Source organism: Fusarium oxysporum, chromosome 5, assembly GCF_000149955.1.
Source record: "Fusarium oxysporum f. sp. lycopersici 4287 chromosome 5, whole genome shotgun sequence".
Classification (NCBI taxonomy): domain Eukaryota; kingdom Fungi; phylum Ascomycota; class Sordariomycetes; order Hypocreales; family Nectriaceae; genus Fusarium; species Fusarium oxysporum.
Window position 1 is genome coordinate 1,068,503 of NC_030990.1, and position 13,512 is coordinate 1,082,014.

At 47.5% G+C, this 13,512-nt stretch overlaps 4 protein-coding genes across 9 annotated transcripts; 1 reads left to right on the forward strand and 3 right to left on the reverse strand.

The window, feature by feature from the left end:
* Positions 1-872: 872 nt before the first annotated feature.
* FOXG_01477 (uncharacterized protein) lies at positions 873-3,800 on the reverse strand. 6 transcript variants are annotated; one of them, XM_018378320.1, is made up of 6 exons: positions 3,454-3,800; positions 2,854-3,402; positions 2,406-2,756; positions 1,724-2,328; positions 1,293-1,671; positions 877-1,243 (listed from the first exon to the last, which is right to left on the reverse strand). In XM_018378320.1, the coding sequence occupies exons 4-5, from the start codon at positions 2,121-2,123 to the stop codon at positions 1,310-1,312; spliced, it is 762 nt and encodes a 253-aa protein (XP_018234225.1). In that variant the 5' UTR covers positions 2,124-2,328; positions 2,406-2,756; positions 2,854-3,402; positions 3,454-3,800; the 3' UTR covers positions 877-1,243; positions 1,293-1,309. The 6 variants fall into 6 exon arrangements, with proteins under 6 accessions (XP_018234229.1, XP_018234228.1, XP_018234227.1 ...); XM_018378319.1 differs by having other exon boundaries at positions 1,724-2,756; XM_018378324.1 differs by lacking the exon at positions 3,454-3,800 and having other exon boundaries at positions 873-1,243; positions 2,406-2,854.
* A 1,732-nt stretch (positions 3,801-5,532) lies between these two features.
* FOXG_01478 (uncharacterized protein) lies at positions 5,533-7,115 on the reverse strand (the record flags this gene model as incomplete). The annotated part of the gene is made up of 3 exons (XM_018378325.1): positions 5,533-6,796; positions 6,855-6,949; positions 7,106-7,115. The coding sequence occupies 3 exons, from the start codon at positions 7,113-7,115 to the stop codon at positions 6,056-6,058; spliced, it is 846 nt and encodes a 281-aa protein (XP_018234230.1). The 3' UTR covers positions 5,533-6,055.
* Positions 7,116-7,210: 95 nt separating this feature from the next.
* On the forward strand, positions 7,211-11,694 carry FOXG_01479 (uncharacterized protein; the record flags this gene model as incomplete). The annotated part of the gene is made up of 5 exons (XM_018378326.1): positions 7,211-7,280; positions 7,400-7,444; positions 7,523-9,013; positions 9,187-10,542; positions 10,610-11,694. 5 exons carry the CDS (start codon positions 7,211-7,213, stop codon positions 11,692-11,694), a joined length of 4,047 nt encoding a protein of 1,348 aa, XP_018234231.1.
* Positions 9,119-13,160, reverse strand: FOXG_01480 (uncharacterized protein). Its single transcript, XM_018378327.1, has 3 exons — positions 12,952-13,160; positions 12,450-12,895; positions 9,119-12,400 (listed from the first exon to the last, which is right to left on the reverse strand). Exons 1-3 carry the CDS (start codon positions 13,012-13,014, stop codon positions 12,112-12,114), a joined length of 798 nt encoding a protein of 265 aa, XP_018234232.1. The 5' UTR covers positions 13,015-13,160; the 3' UTR covers positions 9,119-12,111.
* Positions 13,161-13,512: the final 352 nt, after the last annotated feature.

The window sequence follows — 13,512 nt, forward strand, 5'->3', positions numbered from 1 at the left end:
AGATAAAGTGAGTTAGTCGAAACCTTGTGTTTATGGGGTTAAATTTTGGCGTTGAGGAAAAGATGGTCAAGCTCTGTCTGCCCTGACGTATTACACTCATAGCATGCATATTACATTGTCCTTCAGTAACTCACTCTGGAACGACCAAACCTAGATGTAAGTAACTGACACCTAGGAGGCTGATACATGCGTTGCTTAAGATGAGTGGGAGTTTGCGGCCTCTCAAGAGGTTATTATTGACCCTCCGTTCTGAGATTAAGTGGGCACATGTCTACAACTCTCTTATCGAATACCACTACTGAGCGAGAACAGCTCTGCTTACATATTCCTCCCTCGCACAGTTAATGCCGAAATAATTCTTGAATGCAAAATGTCCATTGCATATTGTAGGTTTTGAGAACATTCTGTTGAACGGGATATATATGAACTGGTTGGTGGTTACCAGACGATACACGCCGGAAACATTCAATACTGCTTAATTTCACAGAAGAGGCGAGGCTATATGGTTCAAATCTCAATTAAAACTCTTCGGAGTATACAAGAGAATAATAGTCTATGTCTTAATGTTATCATGTAGACTGGTAATAAACATGGGGAGATCATGTCCATATCAGGCCACTTCTTGTGAAATGGGCAAGGTTGGAGCAAGGCATACTTCAGTTCTCAGGGGTTGCTGTATACCTTCATTAAAATAGCGCTATATAAGTCGGAGGCCGCATTCTCGTATATAGGACTTTAGTACATAGACATACCATTAGACCTCAAAATGCGACATGAAGTAGCCATTCATTGGTCAACACAACTCATATCCCCCATATACCACTGTCAGCTTATCAAACCCTCAAAGCTAGTCATAGGACAATTTATCATGCAGCGAATTGGATCAAATCTTGTCTTATTATGCAAAGTCATCCCCCTTGCCGCCATCTTTAACGCCAACCAGTAGCAGAGTAGAGGAGTGCCCTAGGTATGGTAAAACATGATCTATGAATAGAAAGAGAGATCTCCTTTCCTCTCGTAATTAGCCCTTCACCCCTTGCCTTGCCTGACCGCTTTGAATCATCCCGTCCCAAGTCTCAGCCGCATCCAAGAATAGCAATCCAGCCCAAGAAGACCAACTCCATGTGAGCGAGCGGGGTAATACCAAAACAAAAACTCCAGAAGAGGGTGTGTGATAAATTATACAATGGCATTAATCGTGGTAAGTCCGTTCAATTCCTTCTATTCCCAAGTACGAAAACCACTGTATCGATGTTAGTCGAGGGAACCGAGAGAATAGGGGTTGATCTTACAATAGCTTGTTCTCAACTTATTGCCCAGCATTTGGGTCGTATAGATAAGAATCATCGTAATACATCTCGTCTGCTCCACTGCTTTCACCGTAACTTGCTTGTGCCCATTGCGTGCCGTATGAGGGAGAAGCACTGTATGTCGCTGTAGCAAAGCTATCGTCTGCGCTGTGTGTTCCCCTTCTACTGCTGCTGTGCCGACTTTCGGCCTCCTGACTACGACCAGCAAAGTGGCCGATGTTCATGCTGCCCCAGGGAAGCCCTGAAGGGTCTGAATAGGAGTTGAAGTCGTTGACAGAGGGAATGCGATAGCTGTTGCCAGCGTACTCCTGATTTCGAGAATCTCTCTCGGCTCTCTCCTTGTTTTCCCGAGCCTTTTCTCCTGGGTAATTCTGTTAGTCACATGATTGCTTTTCAGAATTCTTGCTACTTACTGAACTTGCGTTGAGCAATACGGTTCTGAATTCTTCGTCTCTCTTCAGGATCTGTGATATCTGACCAGTCGACATCATCGACTGAACTTGACTTTGACTTTTTTGAGGAATGTGTAGAAGAGCTGCCCTTATGGGAGCTGTGAGAGCTATGTTTTGAACTTCCGCCCATTTTGCTCTTTTCAGAAGAATGAGAACCTGATTTGGAAGAAGATCCCTTCTTCTTGTCTTTGTGACTTGAGGATTGCGACCTTGTTTGACGTGTTGGTGCAAGTTTTGAAGGAGATTTGGAGCGTTTGCCGCCTGATCTCTCCTTTTCCTCTGTTTCTTGGTCAGGGGAAGCACTCTGAATGCGAATTTCTGGAGTTTGTAATTCCGATGGCGACTGATTCGGCAAGGACATCTACTCTCAGAGAGTCATCAAATTGGAGGCCTTGAAAAGATGGTATTGAGTTTGTTGACACAATAGGGGGGAACCATCTAAGTTGTAGGACTTTTATGCTGAGACTGAGACGACAAAGTTGTAGTGTAGCAATGACAACTGAAACAAACTACACCCTTGTACTAGAAGTCTGAGATTGATAACTAGGCAGACAGAATAGGGATGTCTTGAAGTCGGTTAGAGTTTAATTGTATTAGGATATGGTATGAACGAAACTCGAAAACGAGGGACGAAGCCACATACATGTAAGGCAACGACTTTTAAACCCTGGGCCATGATAGGTAGTACACTAGTACCTGAAGGACCCAGGAAGTGAGTTAACTAGGACCCATGCGACAGCGGGATGATTGAATCGGCCAGGACCGGGGGTATCTTGGACAGTGAGTGAGTGACTGTATCAAAGATGGAGGGTAGAGGTTCAACGGCGGAGCCGGGTAGGGCAGAATTGACGTATGGAGATTACGAGGAGGGCACGAGGCGGATGCGTCAGGAAGAGGTTTTCGGGAAATTAAGCAATTGGAGGTGAGTCTTTGCTACAGATACATTCGAGTCAAAAACCGAATTCTGATAGGCGTTGCTCGCCATTCGCTTCGACTAAGAAGGATTTGCATCAGCCATGATATCCATAAGTGGCCCATGCCTTAGTTGCAGGGGGCGGAGAGAACAGGCAAAGAACTAAAACGGTACAGACTGGATAAAAATGCACTAAACAACCTTGTTAAGGTACACCACCAGATGCGTGGAATGGCGTGTAAGACGAGCCCAAGTTCAAGGGTGTGCGTCAACACGGCAGCCTCTTTTCAAGCGATATCAGATCCGAAATCATTTCTTGTTCATGACTGAGGCCTCTCCAGGTCGCGTGGTGCACCAACATACGTATTCTCACAGATATTCAAGGGAGAGACTGTACGTAAGGTACATGCAAGCTATCTTGGACCCATGACGGCGAAGGAGTCATACTCTGGAAACCTTGTAATCACCGACTTACAAACGTCCCCCCATGGGGCTAATCTCAAAGCAATACCTTAGGCTACTACACTTCAGGTCGAGAACTGTACAGTAACACGTATGTGCCCACGTACAGTGACGACGTCACAGCTGAGATCGAAATACCTACTCTTTAAAGATATGGTTGAGTTTCGTGTGATTAAAGGAATCCAGACCACGTATGTACCTCTTGCACGCGTCTCCTCTGTAAGCCCCCTGCAAACGTGCATTCGCAACAAGTCACGCTAATTTGCTGTCATGGTTCGAAACAGTGTAAGTTGGAGAAAGCCAATGGAACACTAACTGATGTGAAAATCCGCGTTGCTAAGCCACCCGTCGCCCTGAACCTGAGAAGGGGAGCAAAAACGGGAATGCGAGGTATACGACGGACGGGGAGTCGGGTCTTGGGGCCACAAGGTAATGAAAAGGGTGGGACGTGCTAGATGGGCCTTGTAAGGCAGATGTATTCTTTGGCCTAGATAGGTACGTACTCATCCATGGCCATTGTACGTACATCATGCCTGTGATGCAATATCCAACGTCTTTAACCAAGTCTATAGGAAGATATAGGCATTTAATCGGATTTTCTAGGGAACAGAAAAGGCTCATCACGGATAATCTAGTCACAAGATACACCCTGCGATTCCGACCCGACATCCCCGGATCTTGCGTGCCGGATAATCATGGACAGGGATTCAGAGGAGTCATCGCCAGTGCAACTACGGATATCTTAGCTGGAGCCAGATTTCATTAGGAACGGGCCCGAGAACTTGGACACGTTTTAGCTGAGGTCATTTTGCTGCACTGCACTGTGCATACAGCAAGTATCTCAGTGTCACATACCACACCGTATGTTATGCTTGAGCGTTATGTATGTTTTAAGTTCCCTCCCGTCTTAATGACCAGGATCTTTTTTCCAAAGAGGGCTGCCTTGCGTAGTAAAGTCGTTGCCTCAAGGCTTCCACATCATGACCTGTCTTAGACGTACGTATGTCTATACATGGGATATGAGGACACGTTTTGATATCATCACGATCATGTTAAACCATCAGCCCTATGAACACGCACTCGCACAACATCCCTCAATGGGATCGTGGAGGGTCAATTCATGCATCGCCGAACCAAGCAGTCGGTGAGAATAGGGATGAGATGAGTAAAGTTATGCTACTCTTGTCTCGAGACCACAAAATAATCGTAACGAGGTCAAGGTGGCTACGAGAAAACCCTCACGCTAGGTACATATCTGTCTCTCAAAGGGCGCGCGTGATCTCTGAAGCCCAAGTCGATCTGCCGTCGCTAGGAAATTCCAGGAACCTCAATTTCATGATTATCAATCACAAGCCTCAGCTCGTCAGGGCTACACTGTATCCGCGATACCGGATGATCGACGCCATATGCTTGGAGCCCAGAACAACCTTAGCAAAAACAAAGCCAATTCTAGGCAGCCTCTGCAATGTTACATCTCCCTGTGAAATTTAATGCCCCGGAGGTGGTTACGAAACCGTTTTCATTCGTCATAATTAGCTCTTGGCTGTCCATAAAGAATATGCCAAACAAAAGGTCCCTTGATCAAGCGGCGGTAGCTGAAACTCTAACACCGACAGTTGGGGGCCACCCTCTTACGATTCATTTGCTGATCAGTTAGGCGAATGCGAGATATTCGCCAATCTGCACGGACGTTAGGTATCGTGAATTTCTTCATAGCAAGGACCAAGCCACGAAAAATTAATGAACATTGATCGAAAAGGTATGAGAGTGCTTCTCGGCATACAATTGCATGAGACAAGGTTTTCATCAACGTGTAAGTCACAATCAGAAGAACCTCACCCAGTCAAGGATACGATATGAAGATAGCAAGGTATTATTGCACATACAGCCACCTCCATTTCTTCGTCATGCGCGGAGATGGCATTTTCTATTTCTGTTCTTTGTCACATCGTGAAAGTGGCTGCATACAAACTACCATCTTCAAATTAACCAACATGAAGCTAGTGAACTAGTCAGAGAACAACTAGGTGAAAGCCCACCATACATATGCCGTTATGTCTTCAGCATTAGTCGGAATTGAGGGTATCCGATATGCAACTATAATTAACCCACCTCTCAATGCTTGTTGATACAGCACTTGGGAGGCATCAAGTACAAGACATGGGTAAGGTACCCAGCTTCACTGCCTCAAGAATATTAGTCAATCGAAGAAGAAGCTTAAAATAAAGAAACCAGCATGATCCCCGCACAGCATGCTTCTTTTGTCAGGTGAATCACATAATAGACAGAGCAGGGGATCTGGTTTCCATCAACGGGCGGTGCAGCATCAACATCATTCATAACATGCTCAAATATAGAATTACACACCTAAAGAGATTCAGCTATTGTAAACCATGCGCCATGTGAACATTTTGGTGGTGTCAAGAGGGCACGGCACAGTTGCATTAGTTCAGCATAGCCTACTGTTCTTTGGAGTTTTGACAATATGACTTCCAGGACTTGATGGCCCACTGCAGAAATTCGAAAGAGACCTCAAGTGACGTCGAAATAAGCTCCGAATTTACCGAAAATAAGATCCGGGATTTACATCAAGAATAGCTTCTCTTTCTGCCTGCCAAGAGGTAAAAAATACACCAGGCAGTAAGGCGTTGGTTCTGATACCATGCCTCAGGATGATATCTCCCATAATCGCTGACATAATGTTCACACAGCCTCTCCAAACGAATATGGCAAACCGATATACCAGATACGAGACAGATTTGATAATATGCTATCAAGTCTTTTTGCACACCAAAAGATACCCGAGAACAGCACTTGAGTGAAACATGCTTTTGCTCAGCCATCCATAAACCCCAGTCATATCTGCTAAAACTACAGTTGTAAATGTACATGTTGTGTCTTTGTCTTTTACACAACTATTACATATTGGCCAGCATCTCAGCCTCACGCTCAGCTCTTCGCTCTGCCGACCTCTTCTTGAATCGGACCTCAGCCCTTCTGCGCTCACCACCGTCAATCTTGCGACCCTGGCGATCCTCCCACATGCCTTCCGTAACCTTCACAATAGCGCCTGATGTTCCAGAGATGGGTTGGGCAAATGGCCCAGCAATCGTCTGGTGACCAACGACCCGATATCCGTTTGGTCGGATCAAATATGAACCAGTGTCCTCTTCGCCCGTAGAGTCCTTAACAGCCTTTCGAGGAATTTTTTTATCAGGCGTAAAATCGTGAGGTACGTTGACAACCCATTTCGTATCACTGAGGGCTGAAGGAGGCGGTGTTGCGACCTTCAAGAGAGCTTGTCCATCCTTGACATATTCAAAGTCTCCACCAGGGCCCAACGAACCCTTTCTATATCGCTGCATCCAATGCAAAAGGTATCTTCGGTTTCGGGGTGGTTCGATGCCCAATTCCTTGAGTTCTGGCGAGGTGAGGGAGAAGAGAGCGTTCCACGAGGGAAACTTGTTGGCGTACTTGTTGAGGCCACGGCCGATCAAGGTGAGGAAGGTCGGCACATCGGGAACGAATGGTCGGGGCTTGGGGATCGGGTGCGCAGGCCGTGTCTTGTGAAGTTGTCGGATCTGTCCTGTCCTTGAAAAGGCGCTGCCGCTCTGCAGAAGCAGGCCAAATGTTGACCTGAATCGTTCGCCCTTCATTTTCTAGAAACTTATGTTAGAGACCACGGTTGAGAGTATCAATTTCCTATCATAAACTTACGCTGCTCAATGGGTCGAATGACACAAGTTCAGCCGCTACCTCAATCAACGAAGTCTCACAAGCCGAACGTTGATCTCGAAATTTGACGATGGGTCCTCGTTATGTCAGCAAGGCTGTTTCTGTGGCTGATGCTCCTCAGAACTGTGGCGCTAATCCCTGGCTATCCGATAACGCCCCACTTATAACCAACCAGGCTGATATCCCACCTCAAATGCCTACATCCTCCTCCTACCTTCTTCCCTCCTACATACTCGATTTCATGTTGAGTCATCTATAATATTTCGTGACCTCAGGTTTGGGGCATCTCAATCTACCAACCATCAGTGGTAAATGATAACAAACAATTACTATCAACCATGGCCCGCAACAAGGCCCGCTCCCGGCGTTCTACTGCCGAGGCGGTTCACTTACATGTTGGACTCGATGGTGAGTTAACTTATTGGGGTTTTATTCACTCACGCTCACACCTTTAACTTCAGATTTGATGCCAACATCATTCGTTGAAGGGCTTATTAGTATCATGATTCCTGAAAATGAAACTTCAGATCAACCATCATCATCCCATGAGAATGGGCCACCTACAAAGCGTCGTAAGACCGAGTCTTCATTAGCCTTGAATGCTATACCTATCGCAAAGAAAGAATTCACTATTTCTCGCCCTTGCGCAGGGCCCTCTTCCAAAAGTCAATCATTCGTTTGTAAGAGCGTTGATCGCTACATGAGCATTCACTTTATGGACAATCGACTTCGCATGAAGTCGCGGAAGGATTACCCATCGGAGCCGTTGGATGTTACGGTCAGGCTAAGACGAGCGGAAGAAGATGACCAAATGAAGATTTCTTACATCTTGGATAGCACCTCCCAGCGAGCGTCACAGCCGAATGCGCTATGGAGCACATTCGACCTGGAACTTGAGTGGCAAGGAAGGCAGGTCAAGATGACTTACTATCGCAATTTCTACTGGAATGAATCTCCATCGCCGCACTCTCAATACAGATCGTCACTAGATCGCAAAAACAGCCAGCCATTCATTAACTTGCTACTGCGCGGCTCGATCTCAACAGGCACACCTTATAGAGCTCCAACATGGTCTCCCGTGGACTTTTACGAAGCGGCTTTTGTCCCCAAAAAGGACGAGAAAACACCCGAAACTATTCAAGTCGATGCTTTGGAGTCGAAGTTATTTCCATACCAAAAGCGCACACTACAGTGGTTACTGCAACGCGAAGGAGTGCAGTGGTCAGCAGATATGCGACGCATCGTCCCATATGTACCTGAAAATCAGGATAGCGTGTATGACTTCAAGAAAATGACGGATGTGGCCGGGAATGAGTACTACTTTAGCGAACTATTCCATACGGTGACAAGAGATATTTCGCTGTTCCAACAAGCCGAGGCTTCCATCAAGGGCGGCATTCTGGCAGAGGAGATGGGCCTTGGTAAAACACTGGAGGTTCTTGGCTTGATTTTGCTTCACCAGCGATCTCGACCCTTGATTCAGAGTGAATATGAGTCCCAGGCCAAGCTTACGCCGAGTGGCGCTACGTTAATTGTGACACCCCCATCATTAAAAGATCAATGGGTATCTGAAATTGCTCGCCATGCGCCGGGCTTAAGTGTCAAAGTTTATGAGGGTCGGAAAAGGATTTCGGAAGCGGACGAGCAACAGGCCACAGATGAACTTGCTGGTCACGATATTATTCTCACAACATACTCTGTACTGTCCTCTGAGCTTCACTTCACGACAGCACCTCCAGAGCGCTCACGGCGGCATGCAAGAGTTTATGATCGGCCCAGATCCCCCCTCGTGCAAATCTCGTGGTGGAGAGTATGCCTGGACGAAGCTCAGATGATTGAAAGTGGTTACAGCCAAGCCGCGAAAGTGGCTCGTGTTCTTCCTCGGATAAATGCGTGGGGTATCACTGGTACTCCAGTGAAGAATGACGTTGAGGATCTTCAGGGCTTGCTCCTTTTCCTCCAGTACGAGCCCTATTGTTCTGTGAACCAAATATGGCAAGATTTGATCCGTCACCACCAGTCATATCATGCTCACCTTGACTCACACCGCTGCTCTGTGCAATCTCGCCAGTGCTACAAAACCAAGCATCTGAAGCTGGCGATCCATTCCCCGCAAACAAAGACACCAAGGAAATTGGCGCGTACGTCTCATTCACAGACACTTGAGCTTTTGCCTTTCCGTTGATACGATGGAGCTATAAAATGCTTGAAGCTGGCCAAGCCGGATGAGACCGAAGGGGGCGCAGTCATTTCGAAGACATGAGAACTTGGTTGGTTCGACTCAGACAGACTGCGCTGCATCCTGAAGTTGCAGGTTATAACCGCCGAACTCTCGGCAACAGCAAGAATCGGCCCATGAGGACCGTTGACGAGGTTTTAGATGCTATGCTAGAACAAAGCGAAAGCGCGATTCGATCAGATGAGAGAGCCTATCTATCCAGTAAACTGACACGAGGTCAGCTATACGAAAACAGCCCCCGCGTAAAAGAGGCACTGGAAATATGGTTATCAGGACGAGACGAAGCTCAAAAACTTGTTTCCAAATCCCGGGATGAGCTCAAGTCTTTGACTGGGTCAAGACTTAGGCCCGCCAGTCACGAGGACTCTGATATCGATGATGATTCTGAAGTTGAGGAGAAAGGTCAACTGTTTGAAAGTCGAAGACGGCTTCGTGGAGCATTAGAGATGTACCACAGGGCCGTCTTCTTTTGCGCGAATGCATACTTCCAGATCCGCGAAAATCCAGAAATGACTGAGCCCGAATCCGAGGAATTTTTACGTATTAAGAAGTTGGAAGATGAGCACTACGAGGAAGCAAAGGCTATTCGAAGGGAAATCCTACAAGAGCCTCATCACAAAGCAACCCGTCTGATGGCGAAGGTGGCACAGAAGGCATCCGAACAATCTTTTGTTGAGATTCCGGAGCTCACAGTTAATGAGGAACGAGGTATCGAGAGCGGTCGTATTGTCGACGATCTAGAAGCATTGTACGGCGAACTGAACGACCAAGCAAATGCCATTGATGAATGGAGGGAGCACCTAGTCGGGCTGGTTCTGAAGCCTTTGGTTGATGAGGAGGACGATGCCGAAACCACTGGAGATGAATACGGCGAGTCAGCCAAAATTCAAGATGAACTCATGGTTTACGTTCAAGCTCTTCGAGCTATCATTGCTGATCGACAAGATGCTTTGACTGGGCAGACTAACGAGCTGATCAAGCACGAAACACAAACGTCACTGAGACTCGCAGCCAACGAAGAAGGGCCTGCCCCTGAAAAGCTTATTGAGCTTCTTACATTACGAGATCAAATCAAGCCACGATCAACCTCAATGCGGAAAGCTATCAGCGAGTTTCGAGGCTTGACATCAAAGCTGGCAAGGGATACCACACGAAGCGTCCTAGAAGGCAGAATTGCGGATCGACAACTCAAAGCAACGCAAGCAATTTTGAACACACAGAGCAAGCTGACTACTGCTCTTGAGGCCGAGGTCGACAAATTCAAGAACATCATGAACCTCCGCCTGGAGTATTATCGCCAATTGCAAGTAGTCTCTGACAGTGTCCTTCCTTACGAGGAACCTGTCACTGAAGAACTCATGACGAGGCTGAAGACGACTGAGGAAAATATGCGCCAAAGGCTGTCTGCAGCAGAAGCTAAACACAGATATCGTGAGTTATACGCTCCTCATTATTTGACCCCAAATTAACTTTCCAGTCCTCCACCTCAAAGAAGCAGGAAACAAGTCTAACGAGCCGCGAATGTGCGTCATCTGTCAGACCAATTTTACTATTGGCGTTCTCACGGTCTGTGGGCATCAATTTTGCAAGGAGTGCATGATGTTGTGGTTTAAAGCTCACCACAATTGCCCCGTGTGTAAGAGAAAGTTGAAGTCATCCAACTTGCACGATATTACTATCAACCCTCAGCAACTCAAAGTGCATAGCGATGAACCAACCCAATGTCAAGATAGTACGGAGAATAGCCCTGAACAAAAACAAACCGATTCGCCAAAGAAAACCGGGATCTACTCCGAATTTAACTCAGACAAGCTGGCTGAGATACAGAAAATCGAGCTGGACGGGCCTTCATTTACCACGAAAGTTGATACGCTTGTCAAACATTTGATGTGGTTACGAGAGTCTGACCCTGGCGCAAAGTCGATTGTATTCTCGCAATACAAAGGATTTCTGGGGATTTTGCGCAACGCCTTTTCAAGATTCAGGATTGGCTATGCCTCGATTGACGACCCAGATGGAATCAGACGGTTTAAGGAGAACGCCTCAGTCGAGTGCTTTCTTCTTCATGCCAGAGCACATTCCAGTGGCCTCAATCTCGTCAATGCAAGTCATGTCTTTCTCTGTGAGCCTCTCCTTAATACCGCGCTCGAGCTCCAAGCAATTGCCCGTGTGGATCGGATTGGTCAAATGCACGAAACAACTGTATGGCTCTACCTTGTGTCGGGGACAGTTGAGGAGTCAATTTACAACCTTTCGGTCCAGCGGCGGATGGAGCATATGGGACGTGTCAACAAGGGCAAGTCAAAGGAGTCGACACCTGAACTTCTCGACGTGAATATCGAGGCAGCAAACACTCTGGAGCTTGAGCAGGCATCACTTTCGCGGTTGATGAGTAAGGATAAATCGGCTGGTGAGAACGTGGAAGAGAATGATTTATGGGAATGTCTGTTTGGGCACATTGCTCGCAAAGACACTGAACACGAAAAGGATATCAGACTTCAGGAAAAGGCTGTCATGGGATACTTGGCAGCAGAGGCTGCCGAAGAGAGAATGGATAGAACCGATCAGATACCAGGATCATGACATGAAGGAATGGATTTGGCGCATGGGTTAACATCAACGACAAGTACCTGCATACGGCACAAGCACTGGCAACTACGGAAGTTCATTTGTGTTTAAATCAGGGGTTTTATCATGAATGCAGTGGCAATGCTCACGATATGGTGCACTGAGATTATGGGTTGTGTCTCGTAGCAACGGGTGGGAAAAGCATGTCATTTTCTCGATGCTCGTTTTGATACATATAATATACAACAGATACTTTTGGCTCATGGTGTCCCTTGATCCATTGCCATGTGACGAGTCAGATCATTTCTCATGATACCCAACCCCTAGTCTACCCAGGCATTTACGCCATGACTCTTGGAACTCAGACATGGTTTCGTCACAAAATACAGTGCGCATGTGCGCAACACGTCGAAAAGAAGATATCTCACTTCCTTAATCGACTCGCTTGGTCTTGGCGCTGGCGCCAGACTTGACGCGGCGGGCGACAGGGCGGTTGATGTGGTGGTCAGGGATCCAGCTCTCGTCGTAGTCCTTTCCAGAGGGGACGGCAACGGGGGTAGACTCGGAACCGGAGAGAGGCTCAGCAACATCGATGGTCTTCTTGGCCTTCTTGTTGGTACGGGGGCGCTTAGCCTGGGGGAAGAGAGCCTCGATCCAGGTCTTGTAGACGAAGTAGAGAGTACCGGCGAAAGCAGCAGAGAGGAAGAGGTAGAGGAAGATACTACAGATGTTAGCTTGCGATTGGTGGGGAGGTTGAAGGGAGTGCATACATCTGGGGGTCAAGGAAGCTGGTGGGAGCCTCGACGATAGAAGCAGGACCGTTGTGAACCAAGACCTGGTGGAGGTTGCCAGTAGAATCAGTGACGACAGCAGAGAGCTCAACGCGGACCTCCTGGGGCTGCATATCCTGGGCGAAAGAGAAAGGAAGCTCCTTCTTCTCGCCGGCAGGGACCTCAATGTTGTACTGGACAGAGGTCAAGTTGCGCACGATGCTGGCGTAGCGGGGGCTGTCCTCGGGAAGCTCCTTCATGGTGTTGAGAGAGCCAGCGACGAAGGCGACATTGATAGCATTGGCATCCTTGTTGTTGATCTCGATGACAGCCTTGGTAGGACGACCATTGACGAGCTTGACACCGAGGATATCAGCTTCGGGGAAAGTAGCCTTGATGTCAGCCTTGAGAGGAGCCTTGGGAGCGGCATTGGCTTCAGGAGCGTCCTTTCTAAGATGTTAGAATTGCAGGAGGGGAGATGAAGCTGTCGCGCGACACGAACCTGAGCAACAGCGCCAAAGACCTGAGCAGCCACGAGGGCGAGCAAAGAAGCCTTGAAGAACATGACGACGAGAAGATGAGGGGAACCTATAGAGAAGACACCGATGAAGAAGATTGGGGGAGGGAGATGAAGAGAAAAAGAGAAGAAGAAGCTGGTGGAGATGATGGAATATGGGGGAAAACAGGTTGGGCTGTGGGTGACAAGACAATCTGGCCTCTGGAGGCGAATGGAGGCGAATGGAGCCAGGGGGGAGGGGTGCTGTTGTGGAGAATCAATTGAGATTGGTTCGAGACTTGAGGTTTTAGGGGATTATAGTGGGGTAGGCGCTGGAGCTGGAGCTGTTTTAGGGGTTTAGTGGCTGTGACGAGAGCTGGAGCTATGAGCTTGGACCAATAGCGTTATTGGATCTGGAGCTGCGCCGTTTTGAATTGAGCTTATCAGTCTTATTACCAACGTTTAAACCAATTCTGATATCAATCATCATGTTACATAGCGACAGTTGATTGATTTCGCGAGAGATCGGTGATCGGTGAAATATGGGGCAGTCCGGTGTCTTCGCCG

Excerpts from the sequence above, each read along its gene's own strand:
- FOXG_01477 (XM_018378324.1), bottom strand. The coding sequence starts at position 2,123 with ATGTCCTTGCCGAATCAGTCGCCATCGGAATTACAAACTCCAGAAATT. Across the intron at positions 1,672-1,723 it reads TATTGCTCAACGCAAGTTCA|GAGAAAAGGCTCGGGAAAAC; the intron begins GTAAGTAGCAAG and ends AGAATTACCCAG.
- FOXG_01480 (XM_018378327.1), bottom strand. The coding sequence starts at position 13,014 with ATGTTCTTCAAGGCTTCTTTGCTCGCCCTCGTGGCTGCTCAGGTCTTT. Across the intron at positions 12,896-12,951 it reads TCTTTGGCGCTGTTGCTCAG|GACGCTCCTGAAGCCAATGC; the intron begins GTTCGTGTCGCG and ends CATCTTAGAAAG. Across the intron at positions 12,401-12,449 it reads AGCTTCCTTGACCCCCAGAT|TATCTTCCTCTACCTCTTCC; the intron begins GTATGCACTCCC and ends TAACATCTGTAG.